Consider the following 21237-nt stretch of genomic DNA (forward strand, 5'->3'; position numbering starts at 1 on the left):
GAATATGTACACTATGCTTGTCCCATCACTGTATCTTGAAGGAAATAACTTGTTTTGATTTCACAGATGGGATCTTCATACTTTGGACTTTTGAGTTGAAACAAGTTAAGACTTTGTGGATGAAATGAATGTATTTGTGTGTAAAACAGACATGAGTTTGGGGGGTCCAGGGGCAGAATATCATGGACAGAAATGTATCCCCCCAAAGTTTAATGTGTTGCAGGCTTGGTCCCCACTGTGACAATGTTAAGAAGGTGGGAAATCTTAGTACAATCATTGAAAGTTGGGGCCTTGAAGAGGTGATTAGATTGTGAAGGCCATGCCCAGGTAAATGGATCAATCCATTGACAGTTTAATGGTGGTCATGGGTGTGGTTCTGAGAGCTTTAAAATGAGGAGAGAGGAGTTAGACAAAGGTCTCAATGTCATACCCTGTGTTGCTGAAGTCCACCAAAGGAGAGCCTCACCAGATGTGCTCCCTGGACTTTGAACTCCCCAGCCTCCAAAACTGTAAGCAATAAATCTTGTTTTCTTTGCAAATTACCTAGTTCTGGATATTTTGTGATGAGCAACAGAAGCAGACTAATGCAAGATAGATTTCAGATATCACACAATTTATCCATTTGAAGTGTACAAATCAATGGCTTTTAGTAGTCACAGAGTTGCACACCAACGTTACATTTCATCACCCCAAAAAGAAATCCCTTATGCATTAGCAGTCACTCCCCATTTCCCGCAAAACGCACCAGCTGAAGGGAACCACCAATGTACTTTCTGTCTTTATGAATTTGCCTAGTCTGGACATTTTATATAAGTGAAATCATACAATATGTGGCCTTTAGTGACTGGCTTCTGAAACTGGCTAATGAAAACATCAGTATAATTTATTCATGCTTCATCCATGTTGAAGCATGTATCAGTATGTCATTGCTTTTTATGGCTGAATCATATTTCACTGTATAAACATATCATATTTAATTTATGTATTTATCAGTTGATGGACATTTGGGTTGTTTACCCTTTAGGGCTATTATAAATAATGCCTCCATCGTTGAACTCTCCTGTACAAGGATTGTACACATCATCTTGAACCTAATCTATAACAAGAGCAGCTAATACCACCAGGAAGTGTCTGTAGGGGTACCAGGCACCATCTCATTTCATCTGCTCAGAGCCCCTATTTGCAGAGCCAGGATCCAAATCTCCAACACTCTGATTCCAAAAGCCATGCTTCTAATCTCTTTGCATTACTTCCTCTAAGTCGAAAGATTAGAAAATGGAAGTCATTACTTCAAATGAACTATACTATGAGTAAGACATTAGTTATAACACCTCTTAGCTGATCAAAACCATCCTTTGAAAACCACCACCTCTTAACATGTGGTTCTCTAGAGAAATATATCATGGGCTAGAGAGAGGCCCTCAAAGTGCATTAGGACAGTATTGTCAGATGCTGGAGCTCTAAAGATGCTCCAGAAGTGGTGGAGATGCTTACTTTGAGGAAGAGGATGCTATGGTCTCAAAGTTTGTGTCCCCCAAAATTCATGTTGAAATCCTCACCTCCTAGGTGATGGTATGAGGAGGTGGAGCCTTTGGGAGGTGATTAGATCATGAGGGTGGAGCCCTCATGTATGGAATTAGTGCTCTTATATGTAAACGCCTGAAAGCTAGCTAGCTCTTTCTCCACTGTGTAAGGACACAGCAATAGGACAGCAATCTGTCAGCCAGCAGGAGAACCCTTGCCAGAACCCAGCCATGCTGGACCCTGATCTTGGACTTCCAGCCTCCAGAACTGTGAGAAATAAATGTTTGTTGTTTACATTTATGTTTTCCAGTCTTTGGTAATTTGTTGTAGCAGCCTGAACTGACTAAGATAGAAGGTATCTCAGGAAAAGTGTGGAATCAGGGATCTGAAGTAAACCTTCACCCTCCTCTAGACTTCTTCCACCATTCTATGGCCTATTGGATACTCCCAACACATGGACAAGGCCTTCCCCTTCAGCTGATTACTCTGAGTAGTATACAGAATATTATTTCCTTTTTCTTCCCATCACAGACATAGTCAGCACCTCTTCATTCCTCTAACATGTGGCACCCAGTGCTGATTCTGTCTTTGCCCTGTTATTTCTTCTACCAAAATTTCCCTTGCTTCTCTTTGGGCAAACTCCTCTGAGTTCTTCATGATTCATCTTACATGCCACTTCCTCAATAGACACATTGGGAGCTGTGCCCAAGGAACCCACTGGCACAGGAGAGACATTGGATACAACCCCAGTACAGAACTGGTGCCCCATTGCCTTCCCCTGACACTTACCACATCAGTGCACACCTGCCCACCTTCTGAATGAATTCTTTTTCACCTCTTTGTCCTGGAAAGCTTGGAAGTGATGGAGAATAAATGCACCCCCACACGTGGTCTCAACCAGTAACCAACAGGTGTTACTGAGTAAATAGCAAGCAGCCTTACCCCTCAGATAGGGTAACTCTCAGAAAGACATTCACACTGCATTCCAGAGGCTCTCCAGAAGGAGTGAGCTCACCATCCTGCTATCCTCAGTAACAACTGGCTTCCTTCCCTTTCCTGTCTCACTTCCACACTCCCCTACTGGTATTTCCTGGGATCACTTCCAAAAGAAACAATTTGCACTTGAATCCTTTCCTCGAGGTCTGTTTCTGAGAAAACTCAAACTAACACATGGTGATTATCTCTTACAATCCAATCTCACCAGAATTCCTTGCAGAAACTATTCTGAAACACACACTCATAAGGGGAGGTCCTACACACAACAAGGATGTAATAATGGGTTTATGCTTCATTTTATTAACGAACTTCAAAAGAAGCAGATCGGGATTTGATGTCTTCTCAAAGATCCAGCCATTATGGGATGAGTATCTTTAATGTTCAGGTTGTTGCAGAGGAATGAGGAGTAGACAAAAGAACTCTTGTTGGATGATAAATGGAACCACTGTGGTTGTCATTTCTGGGACTGTTTACCTCTCACTGCATTGTTCCAGCACTTAATAGGATGCTTGGTACACAGCAGGTGCCCAATAAATTCTGACTATGATTTAATAAGGATATTGTTTGCAGACCAGTGTGGAGAATACATTTCAGGATCTTCTGCCTGTGAACACATAATTCTTTCTTGGCACATGTTGCTCTACTATCATTGTTAGCATAAAGTCTGAGCTACTATAAAAAAGGAAACCCTCAAAATATAGTGGCTAAACACACAAACCTATGTATGTGATGAAACTGCAAAAATCTAAACACACACACAAGTGAATAGAAATAAAAGGGAAATCTTAATAAGATCAGTGGATAATATCAATGTTAATAAGTTGATTGTGATATTATACTACAGTTTTGCAAAATGTTTTCATTGAGGGGAACCGAGCAAAGTATATGCAGGAGCTCTCTATATTATTTTCTACAATGGCACGTGAACCTACAATTATCTCAATTAAAATTTCAAGTAAAAATGTATTGTATCATTAATAACAGTACAGATAATCTAGACTGGTGAGACTAGGGAGACAGTTCTACTCCACAAGGTCATTCAGGGATTCAGGTTTCTTCCATCTTGTCCCAGTCTCCCCAAGGGTGCTATCTTCATCTACAAGTTTGAAGACAAGTCACTGACTAAGATGAGTTTTGGTCCATGGGAAGGGAGCAAAGGGGGCAATCAATGTCCTTTTAAGCATGTCATGCAGAAATTGCACCCAGCACTTTCACTCACACACCATTGGCAAAAACTTAGCCACACAGGACATCTAGCTGCAAGGGAGGCTAGCAAATGTGGTTTTATCCTGGATGGACATGTTCTAGTAAAACAACATTATTATGGAAGAAGTAAAGGACATATTTTGGGTAACAACCAGCAATTTTCTACAAAGCACAAATTGGTTTTGTTGGTTGATGTAGTGAGTAGGTTCTTTGATGTGTGCCAAAAGTCCCTTCCTTTGGGGAAATCACATCTTACACGTTCTATAATAATCTTTCTCTGTCCAGTGGTTGGGTGGGACTAAATCCCATCTGTGTTAGGCTGAATAATGGCCCCAAAATATATTCATGTTCTACTCCCTGGAACCTATGAATGTTATCTTACATGGCAAAGGGACTTTGGAGATGTGATTAAATTAAGTGTCTTGAAGAGATTATTCTAGATTATCTGCATGGGCCCTTAATGTATCTTTATCTGTATCCTTATAAGAGGGAGGCAAAGGGAAATCAAACTCAGAAGAGAGAAAATGTCATGTGATAACAATGGAAGCAAAGAGAGATTTCAAGCCGCTATGCTACTGACTCAGAGGAAGAAAGGACCATGAGCCAAGGGATTCAAAGAATACAGATGTAGAAGCTGGAAAAGGCAAGAAAACAAATTCTTCTCTAGAGCTTCCGCAAGGAACCAGACCTGCCAACACCTTGACTTTAGCCCAGTGAAAGTGACTTGCAACTTCTGGCCTACAGAATAATAAGAGAGTAGATGTGTGTGGTTTTAAGCCACCAAGTTGGTGGAAATTTGTTACAGCAGCAACAGGAAACTAATACATCATCTTGAGTGAATAATCATCTGGTCTCAGCAAATCAGAATATATCATCTCCCAGTTACAATGATTGGTTAACAGATGGTCACATGACCCATGACTGTTCCAGAGTCTTCCCTGGTACATTTATTGGAACTACCAGGAAAAACAGATTTAAGGTATAAGGAAGTTATCAGCTTTGGCTGCCAACAAATCCCATCTTGTTACAACAGGGAGAGGTCCAGCCAAACAATACTAAGGTGAGCTGAGAGGTGGGGAGAGAGTACTATGATGTTTGAGGCCCTGATGCTAGACCTAACTTCTAAGCTTCCACTTACAGAAGCCAATCACTTCTACCTTTGATATGCCTGTATTGGGATGGATTTCTATGACTTGCTACCCAAAGATACCTAACTAACATAGTTGGTTTCCATGTTCTTCAGTTCCTGAAAACACGATAGAACAAAGTGGCAGACTATTTTACTATTTCAGAGGGTCCATCAAGCCCTTTTAGGAAAGCTCCAAATGCTTGAGACCTGAAGAGGCAGCCTTTGGCCAAAATACTGAAAAGAACATGTAGTTTTAATCAGCACCATTTAAACACTTAGCTTAATCAGGACTGAGAGAGGCATTCATTGTTCCTTGCAGAGGTCTTCAACATCTAATGGGAAAAACATTTTAACAAATGCAGTGTAAATGACAAATGCTTGTTTCTTTTCTAAAACAAATCAATTCTTGAAACCATTAACCACATTTAAATGTAGCTCTATTTTTTCTATTTATTTTCCCCTTTTGATTTTTTTAATTAGTGAGAGTAAATAGGTTTATCCAGGAAATAGAGCAGTATAATGGGAAGAGCATGGAGTGTGGAGGAATTTGGAGTCAGAAACCTTGGCTTTTAATCTTAGTTCTGTCGTTTATTAGTTCTGTGACCTTCAGCAGGTCACTAATCTCATTTGGTTTCCAGGTGCAGTGTGGGACTACTACAAAGACTCTCTTACCCACCTCAGATGGTCATAATGGTAAACACCTATTAGGGCTATTATTTTATTGTATTTCATTATTTCACATCTTATCATATGAAATATTATTTTATTATTTTAATAAAAGCACCTATTAGGTGCTTCTCCACCTTTATTGGGCATAGGAATTACCTAGGGGTTTTGCTAAAATGTAGATTTTTATTTACTAGGTCCAGAGTGGGACCCAAGACTCAACATTTCTAATAAGGTCCCAAGTAATGTTGATGTTACTGGTCCACAGTTGCAGGTAACAGGGTTTTAGAGTGTCTTTCAAGCTCTGAATGATTTCCTTTCTCTACAAATTGCCCTAGTTTATAGCGGCGAGCCATTAATAGCTATTCTTATACCCCCTTGCCATAGCTGCCTATACTAGAAGCAATTTCTGACACAAACTAGGTAAAAGGAGGTCTCACCTGCATCCTGGGGTTTTGAACAGGAACAACCAAAGATGTAGCATTTATTCACTTGCTCATTCATTCAGCAATACTCTTTAAAAAATTGTTTTAATTTTTTAAAAATAATAATTTAATTTTTTAAGAAAGAAATACGACCATTCGCAACAACATGGATGGACTTAGAGAAAATTATATTAAGTGAAACAAGTCAGGCACAAAAAGAGAAATACCACATGTTCTCACTTATTTGTGGGAGCTCAAAATAAATAAATAAATATACAAACAAATAAAAGGTGGTGGGGGAAGAACACACAACAATCACAACAATTCCTTGAACTTGGAAAGACATGTGAACAGATATGATATAGTGGGGGGGTGGGGAAAGAAGGAGAGGGGAAAGAGGAAAAGGTAAAGGGACACAAAAAGCAACTACAATGTATATTGAGAAGTTAAAATAAAACATGAAATTAAATCTAAAAAAAAAATTATTTTGCAGTTGGCTGTTACAGGGACCTATACCCTTGACAGTGGTGTTATAACACTGTGCTCTAACCAACCAAGTTAACTAGCCAGGTCCATTCGACCGTACTTCTGAAATTCTCTCTCTGTGCCACATGCTATTATAGGCAGCAGAGATGCACCAGTCCATAAAGCAGGGCTCTTTCCTCATGGAGCCTTCATTCTAGTAATAGGCAAGATAATTTAAGATGGGCTAAGTGCTGTGAAGGGACTGAAGAATCTCAAGTGGCTGCAAGAGACTTTAACTGGGGGGAGGAAGGGAGCCAAGCTCTAACGTCTTCTTCTGCAGCAACCTCGGAGGCCACATGTAGAAGATAATGGAATAACAGATGAAGGAAGCCTGGGTCCTTGAGTGATGGTGTGGACCGGAGAGCATTCTTCCCCTCCCTGCAGACTGAACCGGACTGTGAGGACAGTGAGAAATGCACTTTTATTGCACCAAACCACCGACATTGCAGGGCTAACAGTTATAGAAGCTAGCACTGCTTACCATAAACACCAACAGCTGTTCAACTCTTTTGGAGATTCTAAAACTTGCCCTTATTCACTGAAGTTAACTAAAGCTGCTCTCTACTACTTGAAACCCAAAGAACCTTAACACCAATATCTGTGAGAATTTAATGAGCTAATGGTGTGAAGGTGCTTTGTAACATATATAGTGTTGCACACCAGTGAGAAATTATGACAGCAAACGCATCTTCCTGAAATCGCCCACTGTCAAGATATATTATTGGGGGGAACAACACTAAACAAACATTGACATATAAACTCACACTGAGGTCAATTCTTTTCTCTGGTCCTTTTTTAGATTTGCTGTTCTGACGTTCACAAAATCAACTCACGAAATTGCAGTAGAAGCTAAGGAAATAATTATAAAGTTTGTAATTTTCCTTTAAAAACCTAAGTGCTTATATCTTAAAAGAGTCCTTGATGGCACAAGAATATTAACATTTAAATTCACCACTTCTCATGTTTATCACACACTAAATCTGGGTATCCCTCAGAGGATCCTGAAATCCCCCAAGAGATCCTGATTTCTCCCCAGGGAAATCTGTTTTCTGTGCTGCATCCTCAGGGGACTTTTCTTCCATAGCTGGTCTCAAGAGCATATAGCTTGTCTCCCAGCCCCCCGAGTATGCTTCCTCTTCTCTTCTAATCTTTATGTATCCTGAGCAGCCACAGCAAAACTGTCCCTTAAGACTGCTTGGTACGGGACCGGCCCGGTGGCGCACTGCTACAGTGCACCGCTTGGGAGCGTGGTGGCGCTCCCGCCGAGGGTTCGGATCCCACATACAGACGGGTTCCCGCTCACTGGCTGAGCGAGGTGTGGGAGCAACACCGAGGGTTGCGATCCCGTTGCCGGTCCCGGTCCAGTACGGGTGCGACACTGAGGGTTGCGATCCGTTGCCGGACACGAAAAAAGACAAAAAGGAAAAATAAAAAAAGACTGCTTGGTACAACCATACCTCAGTCTCCTAAGACTTATGGCCAGATCACAGCTGAGGACAAGACAGGAAGGCAAGTCTGAGGATCCTGTCAGAGAGGCCAATGCCAGGAACTTGGTTTTCTTCACTTGACCTTTGTTAATTTTTGTATCCCAGGCCTTGAGTTTGTCCTCCTGACTTTGTGTTCTTGGTGAAAACTGAGCAACAAATGTTGTAAATCACAGGAGCCTCTTTGAGTCTGAATGAGGAACCAGTTTCATTGGCAAGAGCAGCACACGAAGTCAAAACCTCCATCCTTTGAGCCACCAAAATAAAATCCTCCCCAGCCAGGGTCCATTCCAGGACGTGTGAGTGTGTGAGCACATGCGTGTGTGTGTGTGTGTGTGTGTGCGCACACAAAGTTTGCAACTTTCTGTAGAATCACCCTCATGGTGAGGAGACAAAGGTGGGCCTCTAAGGGACGGCTCTGAATAACGATTCCAACCTTTCTTTCGCGGCTTTTAAGTCCTTGGTTCCTTTGGCAATAAAGGTAGGTCTTGGCACCACTACCTGCTTAGTGACAAGAATGGGTGGAACTTGAAAAAATAAGGAAAATCAGGGACACAGGAGAACGTATGGACACACATAGATGAGGAGACTCAGAGATAACAGAGGCTGAAAAAGATTGATGGACAGTGAATATTCAGTTGTCTCAGGGAGTCTCATCCACCATCCTTCCGTCCATCTGATAACCAAAGGAATGTGCTGGGACCAGATCAGCTGGATCACACTGTCTTGAGAGATCTGAGATGTCAGTAGTCACGTCCACCTGGCCTGAAACACATGATCACAGACCGTTTTTACTTAGAAGCAGACTTAATGGCAACAGAAAACCTAAAATAACCTCAAATTCTTCCTGTAACCCTCATGTAACCTAGTAACGATCCCAAATCTATACCTCATGTACAACCAACAGAAACCTGATGAAGTCATCACATACGGCTGCCTTTCTCTCTCTCTCCTGTGACCTTCCCCTCCTGGGATTCTAAACGGCTAAGCTCTGCTGGCCTCCTTGGAACGCATTTCTCAGGGTGACCTGACTCTGCATCTCTCCGGCTGCGATCGTCATATTGGCTCATAAATCCTTGATATATGGATTGGCCTCAGTTTCTTTTTTAGGTCAACACGTTTATCCAAGCAATACTGTGCTCAGCAGCGCCCCTTTATCAGGATGCTCAGCGTTCGGGCACACAAAGACAGAGGCGGAAACCTAAAGGCAGAAACTGGAGGTGGGAAGAGCAGTAGACGTGACCCTGAAAGGGCTCCCGCCACGCTGGACACGCGGGCTGGGGACGTGGTCGAGACTCACGGAGTGAACCTGGGGCGCCCGCGGGACAAGGACCCTGCGCACCATAGAGACGCGAGACCTCCCGGCTTCCTAGAGAGGCCCGGAGGTGGCTCCAGGGGGCCGGGCCGCCCGCGGGGGCCCGGGCGGGGGCGGGGCCGCCAGGGACGTCTGGTCGCGACCTCTCGCGCCTCGTCTGTCGCCGCCGTGAACGGGCTGAGGTCGGAGGGCCTCTGCACCTCCAGGGGGATCCCGGGCCGGGCTAGCAGGCTGGCCTTGCCCTGGAACGCGCCCCCTGTGGCCGCGCGCCAGGGGGCAGCTATGGACGACAGGTGGCAGCCCCACAGGAGGGGTCGGTAGTGAGGGACGCTGACCATGGTGGCGGGAAAAATCATCCCCTTTTTAGCTCTCTTTCTGTTTCCAAGGGCACGGACTCAGCTTGGCTTTCTAGAATGTCCCAGTGCGTCAAACACTGGCTCGCCTCTCTTATCTTTTCTTTTTACTTTTATTTCTTCTTTTTTTTTTTTTTAAGACAGCAGGCCCCAAGCTGGGAGCTTTCAACAGTTTCTAGCTAAACTTGATGCCTGTCTCTCGTTTTCAGCGCACTTCGGGGGAAGATTACCATCTCTCTATGACAAATCGGTACAGGAGGAGCTCAGTTTCCCTGCGCTGGGGCTTGAGGACACGCCTCTGGGTTTGGAGCCACTCCCCGAGGCCTCAAGCCCCTCCTCTGGGCCCTCCCCTAGAGAAGCTTGCTGTTGCCCTTAGACCTATTTTCAGCACCAGCAAGAGGGGAAATGAGAACAAAGGGGGTGGCTTATGCAAATCCAGTGTGGGGGCAAGCTCAGTAGAGAAGGGTTGTATAACCCTGGTAGCTGAGTGACCTTCCACCAGAGGTGGGAGAGCACAGAACATTCTTGAATATGTCTGGTAGGATCACAGATCCTACCCTGTGATAGGGTCTGACCAATGAACATGGTCTAGGAAGAGCCCTACTGAGCATATGCAAGACTAATGTTAAAAAACTGGGAACCACCCCCTTAATTGAATACTCATTAGAGAGAGAAGCTGTAAAAGCAGAATCCCAGGCCAAGGCGGGGTTGTTGCTCACTTTCCAGGAGGCAGCCTGTACCTTGCTGGCTGAGGTGTGTATGCTTTACTTTATACCAGACTTACGTTCAGCAGGTGGCTGCTCACTCTCTTGAGCCAGCCTGCACTCTGTACTGAACTTTAAGTATGTTTCTTGTTTTGTGTTAGACTTGATGTCTGTACTGAACTTAGTTTTGTGTTAAACTTGGTGTGGACCCTGCTCAGTCTCTGGAGCTAGGCCACACTCTCTCCATGGAACCTGTATTTCTTATCTGTTACATTAAACCTGATCTCACTTTCTAGTGTGACTCTGCTCTTGAATTCACTCCTGCGGTGGAGTCAAGAACCTGGAAGAGGACTGGGCAGGTCGCGGCCAAATATTGGGCCCCTCCAGCCTTGACTCTAGCTCTGACATCAGAATGATTCTGGTTTCCCATTTAAAGCGGCAATGTGAGGTTCCCATTTAAAATGAATATATTTGTTGTAAAAGGTGAGTAACCATTGTACCGCATACAACAAATTGTGAAAGTGGTAAGGCAGTGACCTGAGTGAGCACTGCGTTGCGCTACCCTAGTGTGAGGTGTTATACGTTGTGGTTACGAGCCGTACAGACCTGGCTTCAAGTCCTGGATGCAGCTCAATCTCTTATGACTTACATAATTTAAGGGCAAGTTTCTTAACCTCTGAGCTTTCTTCCTCATCTCTGAGGAGCTTGTGATAATATGAGTAACTACCTCAGAAGATTGTCCTGAGGCTTAGATGGCAAACATTTAAAGTGCCCAGACTAGAAGAAATAATAAATGTAGCCATGGTGGTGGTGGTGATGGTTTTCATATTCATTTTAGGGAAGAAGAAACAGGATCAGAGAGGTTTAGCAAGTTGCCGAGGGTCACGCCGAGAACTGGTGGAAGAGCCAAGTCTAGGACTCAGATTTCCAACCTAGGAATGTTAACTTTCATCCCACCTCAGAGAAGAGATGGGGCACCTTCTCCCTTTTCCTCTGGTAACTGCGGGGGTCCCCATTAGCTTGCAGGATGTCTTAACTGTGAAAGCCCGCACAGGACTCAGGTCAGCTTGGGCTCCGTATCCAGCATTTCACGTCAGGGATTCTGCACAGGCCCAGGGGGTGATGCGGTTAAGGCGTGAGCTGTGGGGTCAGATGCACCTGGGTTCCCCTCGGTACGGCTCCCTGCTCTACCATTTGCTAGACCTAGGACTTAGGGTTAGTCACTTTGTGTCTGCACCTCAGCTTTCTCATCTGTAAAATGGAATTTAACAAATTAGAACTTGTTTCAGAGGGTTGTTATGAGCATCAAGTGAAATAATTCATGGGCAGGGTTTAGCGCAATGCCTGGCACAGAGTAAGAGCTTGATAAATGTCAGTTGACGCTACTTTGATTTGTGGAAGGGGCTAACTGTTGACCTAGTGAGAGGAGGAGTACAAGTGTAGTACTCCTAGCAGATGTGGCAGAAAGGGGCATTTGAAGAGCTTGCGAAGTATTCATCCCATTCAGATTTACTGGGTCTACAATTTGCCAGATATTCCTTATCCCTACAGATATTGCTGGTCTGTGTTCACAGGGAGTTTATACGGTAGTTTGGGAAACAGATGGGAAATATCAGTTGTAAAATTATTTCATCTCTTGTCATCAGCATTGTGAAGACTTGCAAGGATCTCTTGTGCAACAGATAACTGGGTGAAAGGGGTTTGAGTGGGGAGCTGGACAAGAAGATTTGATACAGCTAAAGTGATGACCCTGAGTTAAAGACAGCTGTCCTGCTGCCTTCAGTTAGTTTCAAAACAGTGGGCATAAATTCTCTTATCTCTGTTGAGAATACAACTCTTCACGCAATGCTGTGTCCCCAGTCTTCTTCCCAATTGTGTTTGGCCTTTTAGGTTTTACCCTTCATCTCCCCTGCATCTGCATCAGGGCTCGTCCCCTTATCTAACAGCTTCATCATCTTTATGGCTTTGACTGCTTTGTATTAAACACAAGTAAATCATTTTTAGATCATGCATAGAATTTGAACTGCACTGTGTCACCAGCCCTTTAGCTTCAACATATTTTCCAGATCTCAATACAAGAAGAACACACTTACCTTTTTACCTCTGGTCAGTACCTGTGCAGAAATTTGAAACTCCTAATCATAGGGTTACACAATCTGAGGGGAGGGTGGGGAGATATTTTTATCTTTCTTTAGCTACGTATAGTAATCTTTAATTTTTATGAAATCAGTCTTAAATTCTCTCTGTTCCATAGTCTCTGTTGGTGAACGGCTAGTGGCACTTAGATTTCTACATTATAATATCAGAGGATTAGTTGCATCATCATTTTGAAGTCTCAGGGATCAAGGAACTGTGTGCATAATCTAACGTTCTTATTACTTATCCTTAGCATTTAATTAGGTATTTGCAAATCCGAAGGACTCCCAGCCATCTTTTATTAGTTTCTTCTCATGACTTCCCTGGGAGATGTCAACTTTATTACCCTCACTTTAGTATTACTTTAGTATTATCAAGGGGTCAGGCAGATTTTCACTTTTTGTTGTTGTTGTTGTTTATGCCTATTTGTAATTAAGATTCCTTTTCTTCATCATGTGTATCCACCTGTATCCACTGAGGTCAGATGTGACCCTCCCCACAATGGAAAGCAATTGCTGAACAAGCCTTCAAGCAGTGGCCACCATAGACACAGGTCTGTGTGTCCAGCCATAGAAGGAATCAGATGGAAACTAATTAACAAAACCGAAACCATAAAGAATGTGAAAATCTGACAGCTGGTTGAAGAAAAACCGCTGGCTTAGTGTTCATGAGAATTTCCCAGGGCTTTCTGTGGAATGTGTTTGCTGAGATTTCTATGTGCTATTGATATAGGGTATCAGTTAGGATGCGGTGGCTCCCAGTGGTAGCCTAAATGGCAAGTTTAATGGCTGGTAACCTGAGAAGGTTTTACCAACCTGATCAGTAGGTTTCACTGCTGTTTGTCCTGCTAAATTATTAATTTTTCCTTACCATTCTCATCTGAGCCACCTGGTCAGGTCAGTTTTAAAGGTTTTGCCTCAGATTATTCTGGAACTAGTTCGCAGGTGAGGAGTAAAGACCTGGGGGGTCCCTGAAGCTTTAATAATCTGAAACTTCACAGTCCTGACTGGATCGGTGGGCACATGTAGGGAAAATATAGGAAAATGGTCAGGGCACCCTCAGATGTTCAGCATCTTTCCTAGCAATTGATGTAAACATGCATGTGCCCAGGTGTTTCTTGCTTATTGTCTAAGGTAAGTATGTATGTGCACCCAGGTGTCTGACTCACACCCAGGTGTCCTAGGTTATCAGACTTAAATATAAAGGACAAGTGGCTCTGATCCACAGTGCCCCCCACCCCAGGGATGCCTGGGGAGGCAGGGGTATGGGGAGGCTGCTGCTGTTGCTGCCAGGGCCCCTGGGATGCTCCAGGAGGCTGCCACCACCACCACTGCTGCTGCCTCTACTGGATCTGTTTGAAGGCTGCTGCTACTGCTGCTGAGGAAGCTGAGGACTGAGCTTGTGTCGTCTGCCAATGGCTCCCGGGATCTTGACCGATAACCTAACTTGTGGACCTGCATGTGTGGGGTCTGGTGACCCAGCCAGCCATGTAAAGGGTATAGTGATCCAGTCTGGTGTATGTGGGGTCTGTCACCCACTCTGTACAACAGGTTTGAAGGGTCTGTGGACCCTAAGCCCAGTGATAGCTTTAGCCCTGGCCATACAATTGGCTACATCAGCAGGATTCCAACAATAGCCCCGACAATACGATTGCCCTAGTCCTACAGCACGTGAGCAGTGTTTGATCTGTGGTCACGTAACTGGACTGGAAGGTGTAATTTTAAAAACAAAAAATAATTAGAAATTAGGTTTTTCTGTTGCAAGTTCTTGAATTGGGCTTCTGGAGGCCTCGTCCATTTTCTGAATCTCTTACAGTGGAATTCTTGTAGAGATAAGAATATCTTAAACTGTTATCCGCATCCTATTAATCAAAACTCTACTAACTGGATGGAACATTTGCAGAACCTGCTGTGTTGGTTAGTGACGTCACCTGCCTCAAACTGCACCTGGACGCTGCCCGCTGCCCCTCATTCGCTTGCTTGCCAGCCTCTGCCCTGACCTCAGCTGAGCACACTGGCATTTGGTCCTCTACTGTGACCCTCTAGCCTCGGTCCTCATTCCCTGCCCTGGACCCTGGCCTGTTTCCTGGCTCTCCGTCCTGCAGGGAAGCTTGCTCTTTCTCACAAGGCCCAAGGCCAACCTGCTCGTTCCCCGCTTTCAACCTACAAAGGCTGTGCTACTGTCTACAGGATGGAGTTCTAACAGCCCAGAAGGGCAAGAAAGGCTGTCTCAAGGCGACGCTGGGCTGTCTTTCCACCCTAAAGCACCAGCTACACACTGGGGCTTCAGTTTGCATGGCAGCCACAGCAGACTCACCATATTCGACGCCCAGTGCAGCCTTCTCTGTCACTCTTCTGTTACTCGTGACATGCCCTCGGCCTATAATAACTCTCTACCTCGTCTCGTCCTAGCTAAATCCTCTTTGGTCCCTGTCCAGCTCTAAGGCTCTCTCTTCCATGACGTCCTCCTTGATCTGCCCTGTCAGAATCAGTCTCCGCACCCCACCACAGTGTCCCCCCAGCACTTTGTTTATGTCTACATTATAATAGTAATCTTGTTTCCACCTTTTTACCTTGTCCTGAAGATATTTGCAAAAGCCTCTGTCCATCCTAAGGTCTGGAACGCAGTAGCTCTGTGTCATTTAGCTTTATCATTTTCATTCCATAACCAGGTACTTATGGGGAGATACATTGTAAAAACAGGAACGCTGTTGGCACGGATAACAATGATGCTTAGACATTGCAGGACCCTGCACATTTATGCCCCTCACAGTTTTACTAAATTGGATGTGTTTTACAGTGTTCAAAATCATCCATAAATTAATTTAGCATCTACTGTGTCCTACTTCCGGTAGGGACATCCCAGTGAAAAAGGCAGAATGCCTCAGTTCTCATGGAACTTACATCTACGGGAAGGAGATTAATAATAAAAAATAGTTTTAGATAGTGAGGCATACTACGAAGAAAACAAAGCAGGGTTAGATAGGGTGATCGGAGAAGCTTCTTTGCAAAAATGACACGTGGGTGTACTTAAACACCAAGGGAGATGTGTCCAGGCAGGGACCTGGTGGAGCAGTGTGTCACTGCAAGGTGAGAACGGCCAGTAGGAATGAGTTCTACATCTTTAAGGAAAGGAAAGGAGGTCTGTGTGGTTGGAGCTTGAGTCTAGATGGCAAAAGAGTGGGAAATTGCGACCAGTTCATGGAGGCAAAGATAAGAAGTCTGGATTGAAATATCGGCAATGGGTGTCCACTGTGTTTGGAAATAGCATTCGTGACAAAGTCATGTGACTACGTTAAATGATAGAATTGACTGCATTTGGTTTTATGGCTACTCCAAATTGGAGTGTTCTGCACTCAGAAAACAATAGCATCCCGAGGTCACTGTTAGGTGTTTTAAGGCGTGCTGGTGTGTTCATTGTGCAGGAATTTTCTCATAAGCACAACTGTGGCAATTGTTTATTGGAGCCTTTGGAACCCATCATCAGCCGTCCTCCACACCATTTTGCTCAGTTTCCCAATCTTTCTCACTCTGATTCTCTTCCGTGCACCCTCAGGCCACTAAGACGGTCACTTGCTGAACCATGACTTCAGTGTCTCACAACTGATTGTGTATGAATGGTTAGCTTCACTGGCGACCTGACACACTCAGTACAGACATCCAGAAGAATGCACCAAACTCCTGTGACCCTCTGCTTTTGAGGGACGTGATCATGCTGTGGGGAATGTGCTAGGTTAACAGAATCTCCAAACTTTAGAGCTTGAAGAAAAGGAAATTTGAGAAATGACATCTAAGGAGTGCCCATACTATGTCAGGTGTTTCCTTGAGCATTTTTTATACATTATCCCATTCAGTCTTCATAAGCCTTTGAACTTTAAAGAAAAAAAAAATTTATTGGAACATAATTGATTGTACATATCTGTGGGGTACAGCACTGGATATCAATACCTGCGTGCCATATGTGATGCTCAAATCAGGATAATTAGTATATTCAATATCCCACAATGTAGTCATTTTTTGTGGCCTTTTACCAATTTCTTGCTAACCCCTACCCTCCCCGCCTTTCCCAGCTCTAGTAGCCTCAGTCCTATTCTTAACCTTTCCCAGCTCTAGTAGCCTCAGTCCTGTTCTTAATGGCTCCACCTTTTGAAGCAACAGATTCAGTTTGATGACCTGGTCCAAGGTCACACAACTGTCAAGTGGACTCCAATGTCCATTCTCTGTCCACCTAAGACTATGTTTTAGTGATAAAGGGTGTGGACCCTTGGAGCCAAAGTGCTACTGGGTGTGAATCCAGGAAGCTTGAGAAAGTTTTTACCCCCATGTGTTTTATTTTCCTCAGCTGAAAAAGAGGGGTATCAATAGTACCTTCCATTTCTCTCCTTATGAAGGAGCTGGGTGAACCACTTTGGACTGTTTTGTTTTGTTTTTGAGAAAAGGGGGTTTTGGAGCCTTGAGAGGATTTTTTCTGGGGGGTAGGAGACATAGAGGGGAGAGAGAGAAGCAGGATCTCAAAGGCATTGAGCAACTTGAAATACTTGCAGGATTTCCCCTTGGGGGAGGGGGTTACTATTTAAAGGACTTTTCCCCTATTTTTAAAAATAATATGGGGTTAGGGCTTGCCCGTGGCTCACTTGGGAGAGTGTGGTGCTGATAACACCAACGGCACGGTTCGGATCCCTATATAGAGATGGCCAGTTAGCTTACTTCGGAGAGCATGGTGCTGACAACACCAAGTCAAGGGTTAAGATCACCTTATCGGTCATCTTTAAAAAAAAAAAAAATGTATAGGGTTAATAAAACAGTATTAAACCATGCTGCAGTGTATGATTTTAAACAGAAGATGTTGGAAGCTTCTTTTAGAGTTCTGTCTTTGATTTGCTGGTGCATGGGGGAAAGTGCCTCTCCCTACCAAATTTGAATGAATTCTTTTCTAAAAGGCCCTAATCTTTTCCAAGAATTAACGATAATACCTCATTTTGAAAAAATGCCCTCTGGTTTTCAAAGAACTACCTTGTACATTATCTTATTTAACATTCACATTGACCTGGTCAGGTAGGCAGGGCAGGTGTTACTGTCCCCATATTACATATGAAGAAATTTGAAGCCCAGGAAGTGAAGGGGGCTGGCTTTTGTCACATAGCTATGACTAGACCCCAGCCTTAGCTTTCCATCCTAATGGAACATACCGCCTTTTTGTCTTTGTTAACTCTAAATGACGGAGAGTCATATTTGCATTTGGGTCAGTAACAGTGTTGCATGCTTATTTCTTATAGGCCCGGTTATCTTTTGACCACCCGAGATGGACTCCAAAACATCTCCAAAGGAAACTGTCCTCATTACGGGAGGAAGTGGCTATTTTGGTTTCCGGTCAGTGCATCTATAAAATACGTCCATGGAATTATTTTATTGACAGTTGCTGAAAAAAGGTTAGCTGTCAACTCTGACATTCATACAGGGTAGACTTCTACTTGTTTGTATAGTGTTACACCATAACTACAGATATATTCCACCTTAAGAAAAATTCTTCATACAGCCGTTAAATTGGGGGAGTGATGATTTTTCACATCACCAAAAACAATTGAATATAATAACTGTTTTTCCACCATGTTATTATTATTCACAAATGTTATGTTATTATTCACATATATTCCAAAGAATGGATAGTGGGTCTTAGAACAGAGAAATATATATATAATAAATAGACGCCACATTTCTTTGAAAATAAAGGCTCTCCCATAATTTAAAAAGATGAGAGGATTACCATTTTAGAGTACTTGAATATGTCAGGCTTTGACCAATGAACACATAAAGTGAGGGACTCAGGATGAGCCAAGAAGACTTGGCTCGGCCTCAACTTGATTAGTGACTTATTTTCTACCTTTCTAGGCATGACTCAAGAGTGGCTTGATCTAACTTCCTCTTTCTCTTTCAGCTTAGGCTGTGCTCTGAACCAGAAGGGGGTCCATGTGGTTCTGTTTGACATCCACAGCCCTGCTGAAACCATTCCAGAAGGAATCAGGTTTGTGCATGGAGACATCCGCCACCTCTCTGACATAGAGAAAGCCTTCCAAGATGCGGATGTCACCTGCGTGTTCCATGTTGCCTCTTATGGTATGTCAGGGCGGGAGCAACTGAATCGAACCCGGATCGAAGAAGTCAACATAGGGGGCACAGACAATGTCCTCCAGGTTTGTCGGAGGAGAGGGGTGCCCAGATTAATTTACACCAGCACTTCCAATGTGGTCTTTGGAGGTCAAGTTATCAGAAACGGGAATGAATCTCTGCCTTACCTGCCTCTTCACCTCTACCCTGATCACTACTCTCGGACCAAATCCATTGCAGAGAAGAAGGTGCTGGAGGCGAACGGTACAGCCCTGGACAGGGGTGACAGTGTCTTAAGAACCTGTGCTCTGAGGCCTGCTGGCATCTATGGGCCTGGAGAACAAAGGCACCTTCCCAGGGTAGTGAGCTACATTGAGAGCGGCCTGTTCAGGTTTGTGTTTGGGAATCCCAGGAGCCTGATTGAGTTTGTCCATGTGGATAACTTGGTGCAGGCTCACATTCTGGCCTCAGAAGCTCTGAAACCTGACAAGGGCCACATTGCCTCCGGGCAGCCCTACTTCATCTCAGATGGCACGCCTGTGAACAACTTTGAGTTCTTCCGGCCTTTGGTGGAGGGCCTGGGCTACACCTTCCCATCCACCCGCCTGCCATTGACCCTCATCTACTGCTTTGCTTTCCTTACAGAGGTGACCCATGTCTTTTTGAGTCGACTCTACAACTTCCAGCCCTTTTTCACTTGCTGTGAGGTTTACAAAATTGGTGTCACACATTACTTTAGCTTAGAGAAAGCCAAGAAAGAGCTAGGCTATGAGCCTCAGCCATTTGACCTCCAGGAGGTGGTTGAATGGTTTAAAGCCCATGGTCATGGCAGAAGCCCTGGAGCTGGTGATTCAGTGTGTCTTCTTTGGAATGGGCTGTTGGTCTTACCGTTGGTTATAACAGTTCTCACCTGGCTGCCTTCTGTGTTTCTGTCACAATGAAAGTCAGCTAGAATTAAGGGTCTGATCACACTTGCTGAGATGATTTTCAAAAAACATGGGTTTTAAATCCTATATAGTGGGGCTGCCGGTTAGCTCAGGTGGTTAGAGCACAGCCTCATATCACCAAGGTCACGGGTTCAGATTCCCATACTGGCCAGTCACAAAAAAAAAAAAAAAAATTAGACTGGGCAATGACTTTGTGAATAATACCCCAAAAGCACAGGCAACAGAACAAAAAATAAACAAATGGGATTATATCAAACTGAGAAGCTTCTGCACAGCAAAGGTAAAAGTCAATAGAATAAAAATACATCCTACAGAATGGGAGAAAATACTTGCAAAATATGTATCTAACAAGGGATTAATATCCAGAATGTAAGGGCCAGCCCATGGCTCACTTGGGACAGTGTGGTGCTGAGGGCACCAAGGCCACAGGTTCGGATCCCTATATAGGGATGGCCGGTTAGCTCATTTGGGAGAGCATGGTGCTGACAACAGCAAGTCAAGGGTTAATGTCCCCTTACCAGTCATCTTTTAAAATGTGTATATATATATATCCAGAATATACAAAGAGCTCATTCAATTTTACAGCAAAAAACAAATAATCCTATTTAAAAGTGGGCAAAGGAGCTGAATAGACATTTCCCAAAGGAAAACATACAAATGGCCAACAGGTATATGAAAAAATGCTCAACATCACTGATCACCAGGGAAATGCAAATCCAAACCACTTTGAGATATCACCTCACCCCAATCAGACTGGCTATTATAAAAAAGACAGAGAATAACAAATGCTGGCAAGGATGGGGAGAGAGAGGAATCCTCCTGCACTGTTGGTGGGACTGTATATTAATTAGTACAACCATTATGGAGAACAGTCTGGAGGTTCCTTAAATAACTACCGATAGAACTTCCATATGATCCAGCAATCCCAGTCCTGGGGATATATCCAGAGGACTGGAAAACATCAGGTCGAAGGGATACCTGCACTCCCGTGTTTATTGCAGCTCTATTTACAATAGCCAAGACATGGAACCAACCTAACTGTCTATCAGTGGATGAGTGGATAAGGAAATTGTGGTATATATACACAGTGGAATACTACTCAGCCATGAAAAAGAATGAAATTCTACCATTTGCAACAGCATGGATGAGCCTGGAGAAAATTATCCTAAGTGACACAACCCAGGTACAGAAAGAGAAATACCGCATGTTCTCACAACCGGGAGGAGAAACCATAGATAAACAAACGAACAATAAAGAGAGACAGAGAGAAAGAAAGAAAGAAACAACAATCAAAGGAATACGTTGAACTTTTAGAAAACTAGAGGTGGAAAACAGGAGGGGAGGGGTGAGGGAGGGGGCTAATGAGGAATTGGTCAAAGGACACAGATAATGATTGTGTATTGTAATAATTAATAAGCTAACTGTACTGATCTAACCACCACATATTGTGCACAATTATTAAAAGTCAACGTTGTACCCCACATGTATGTATAATAAAAAATAAAAATAAATAAAATAAAGTATATATAGTGCTTTCTGGGGCTAAAATTTGGCTCTTCAAATTGCTACTTAAGAATAGGTTCTTGGATTCAATCTTTATTTCTTGCCTCCTTGCACTAATTCTGATAGAAGAAAAAAAGGCAAAGATAATTTGAAATTTGGTTTCTTGTGTTCTTCTATTTTAGATGGGTGCAGTAGAAGTCGTTTTGGAACCATAGAGGTG

At 43.6% G+C, this 21237-nt stretch overlaps 1 protein-coding gene across 1 annotated transcript; it reads left to right on the plus strand.

The window, feature by feature from the left end:
• The first annotated feature begins 17764 nt into the window (after positions 1-17764).
• LOC103591519 (short-chain dehydrogenase/reductase family 42E member 1-like) lies at positions 17765-19565 on the plus strand. The gene is made up of 2 exons (XM_008573998.1): positions 17765-17832; positions 18398-19565. The coding sequence occupies exons 1-2, from the start codon at positions 17765-17767 to the stop codon at positions 19506-19508; spliced, it is 1179 nt and encodes a 392-aa protein (XP_008572220.1). The 3' UTR covers positions 19509-19565.
• The last annotated feature ends 1672 nt before the right edge of the window (positions 19566-21237 follow it).

Source organism: Galeopterus variegatus, unplaced genomic scaffold (genome assembly GCF_000696425.1).
Source record: "Galeopterus variegatus unplaced genomic scaffold, G_variegatus-3.0.2 Scaffold982, whole genome shotgun sequence".
NCBI classification, from domain to species: domain Eukaryota; kingdom Metazoa; phylum Chordata; class Mammalia; order Dermoptera; family Cynocephalidae; genus Galeopterus; species Galeopterus variegatus.

Excerpts from the sequence above, each read along its gene's own strand:
- LOC103591519 (XM_008573998.1), top strand. The coding sequence starts at position 17,765 with ATGGACTCCAAAACATCTCCAAAGGAAACTGTCCTCATTACGGGAGGA. Across the intron at positions 17,833-18,397 it reads AGTGGCTATTTTGGTTTCCG|CTTAGGCTGTGCTCTGAACC; the intron begins GTCAGTGCATCT and ends TTTCTCTTTCAG.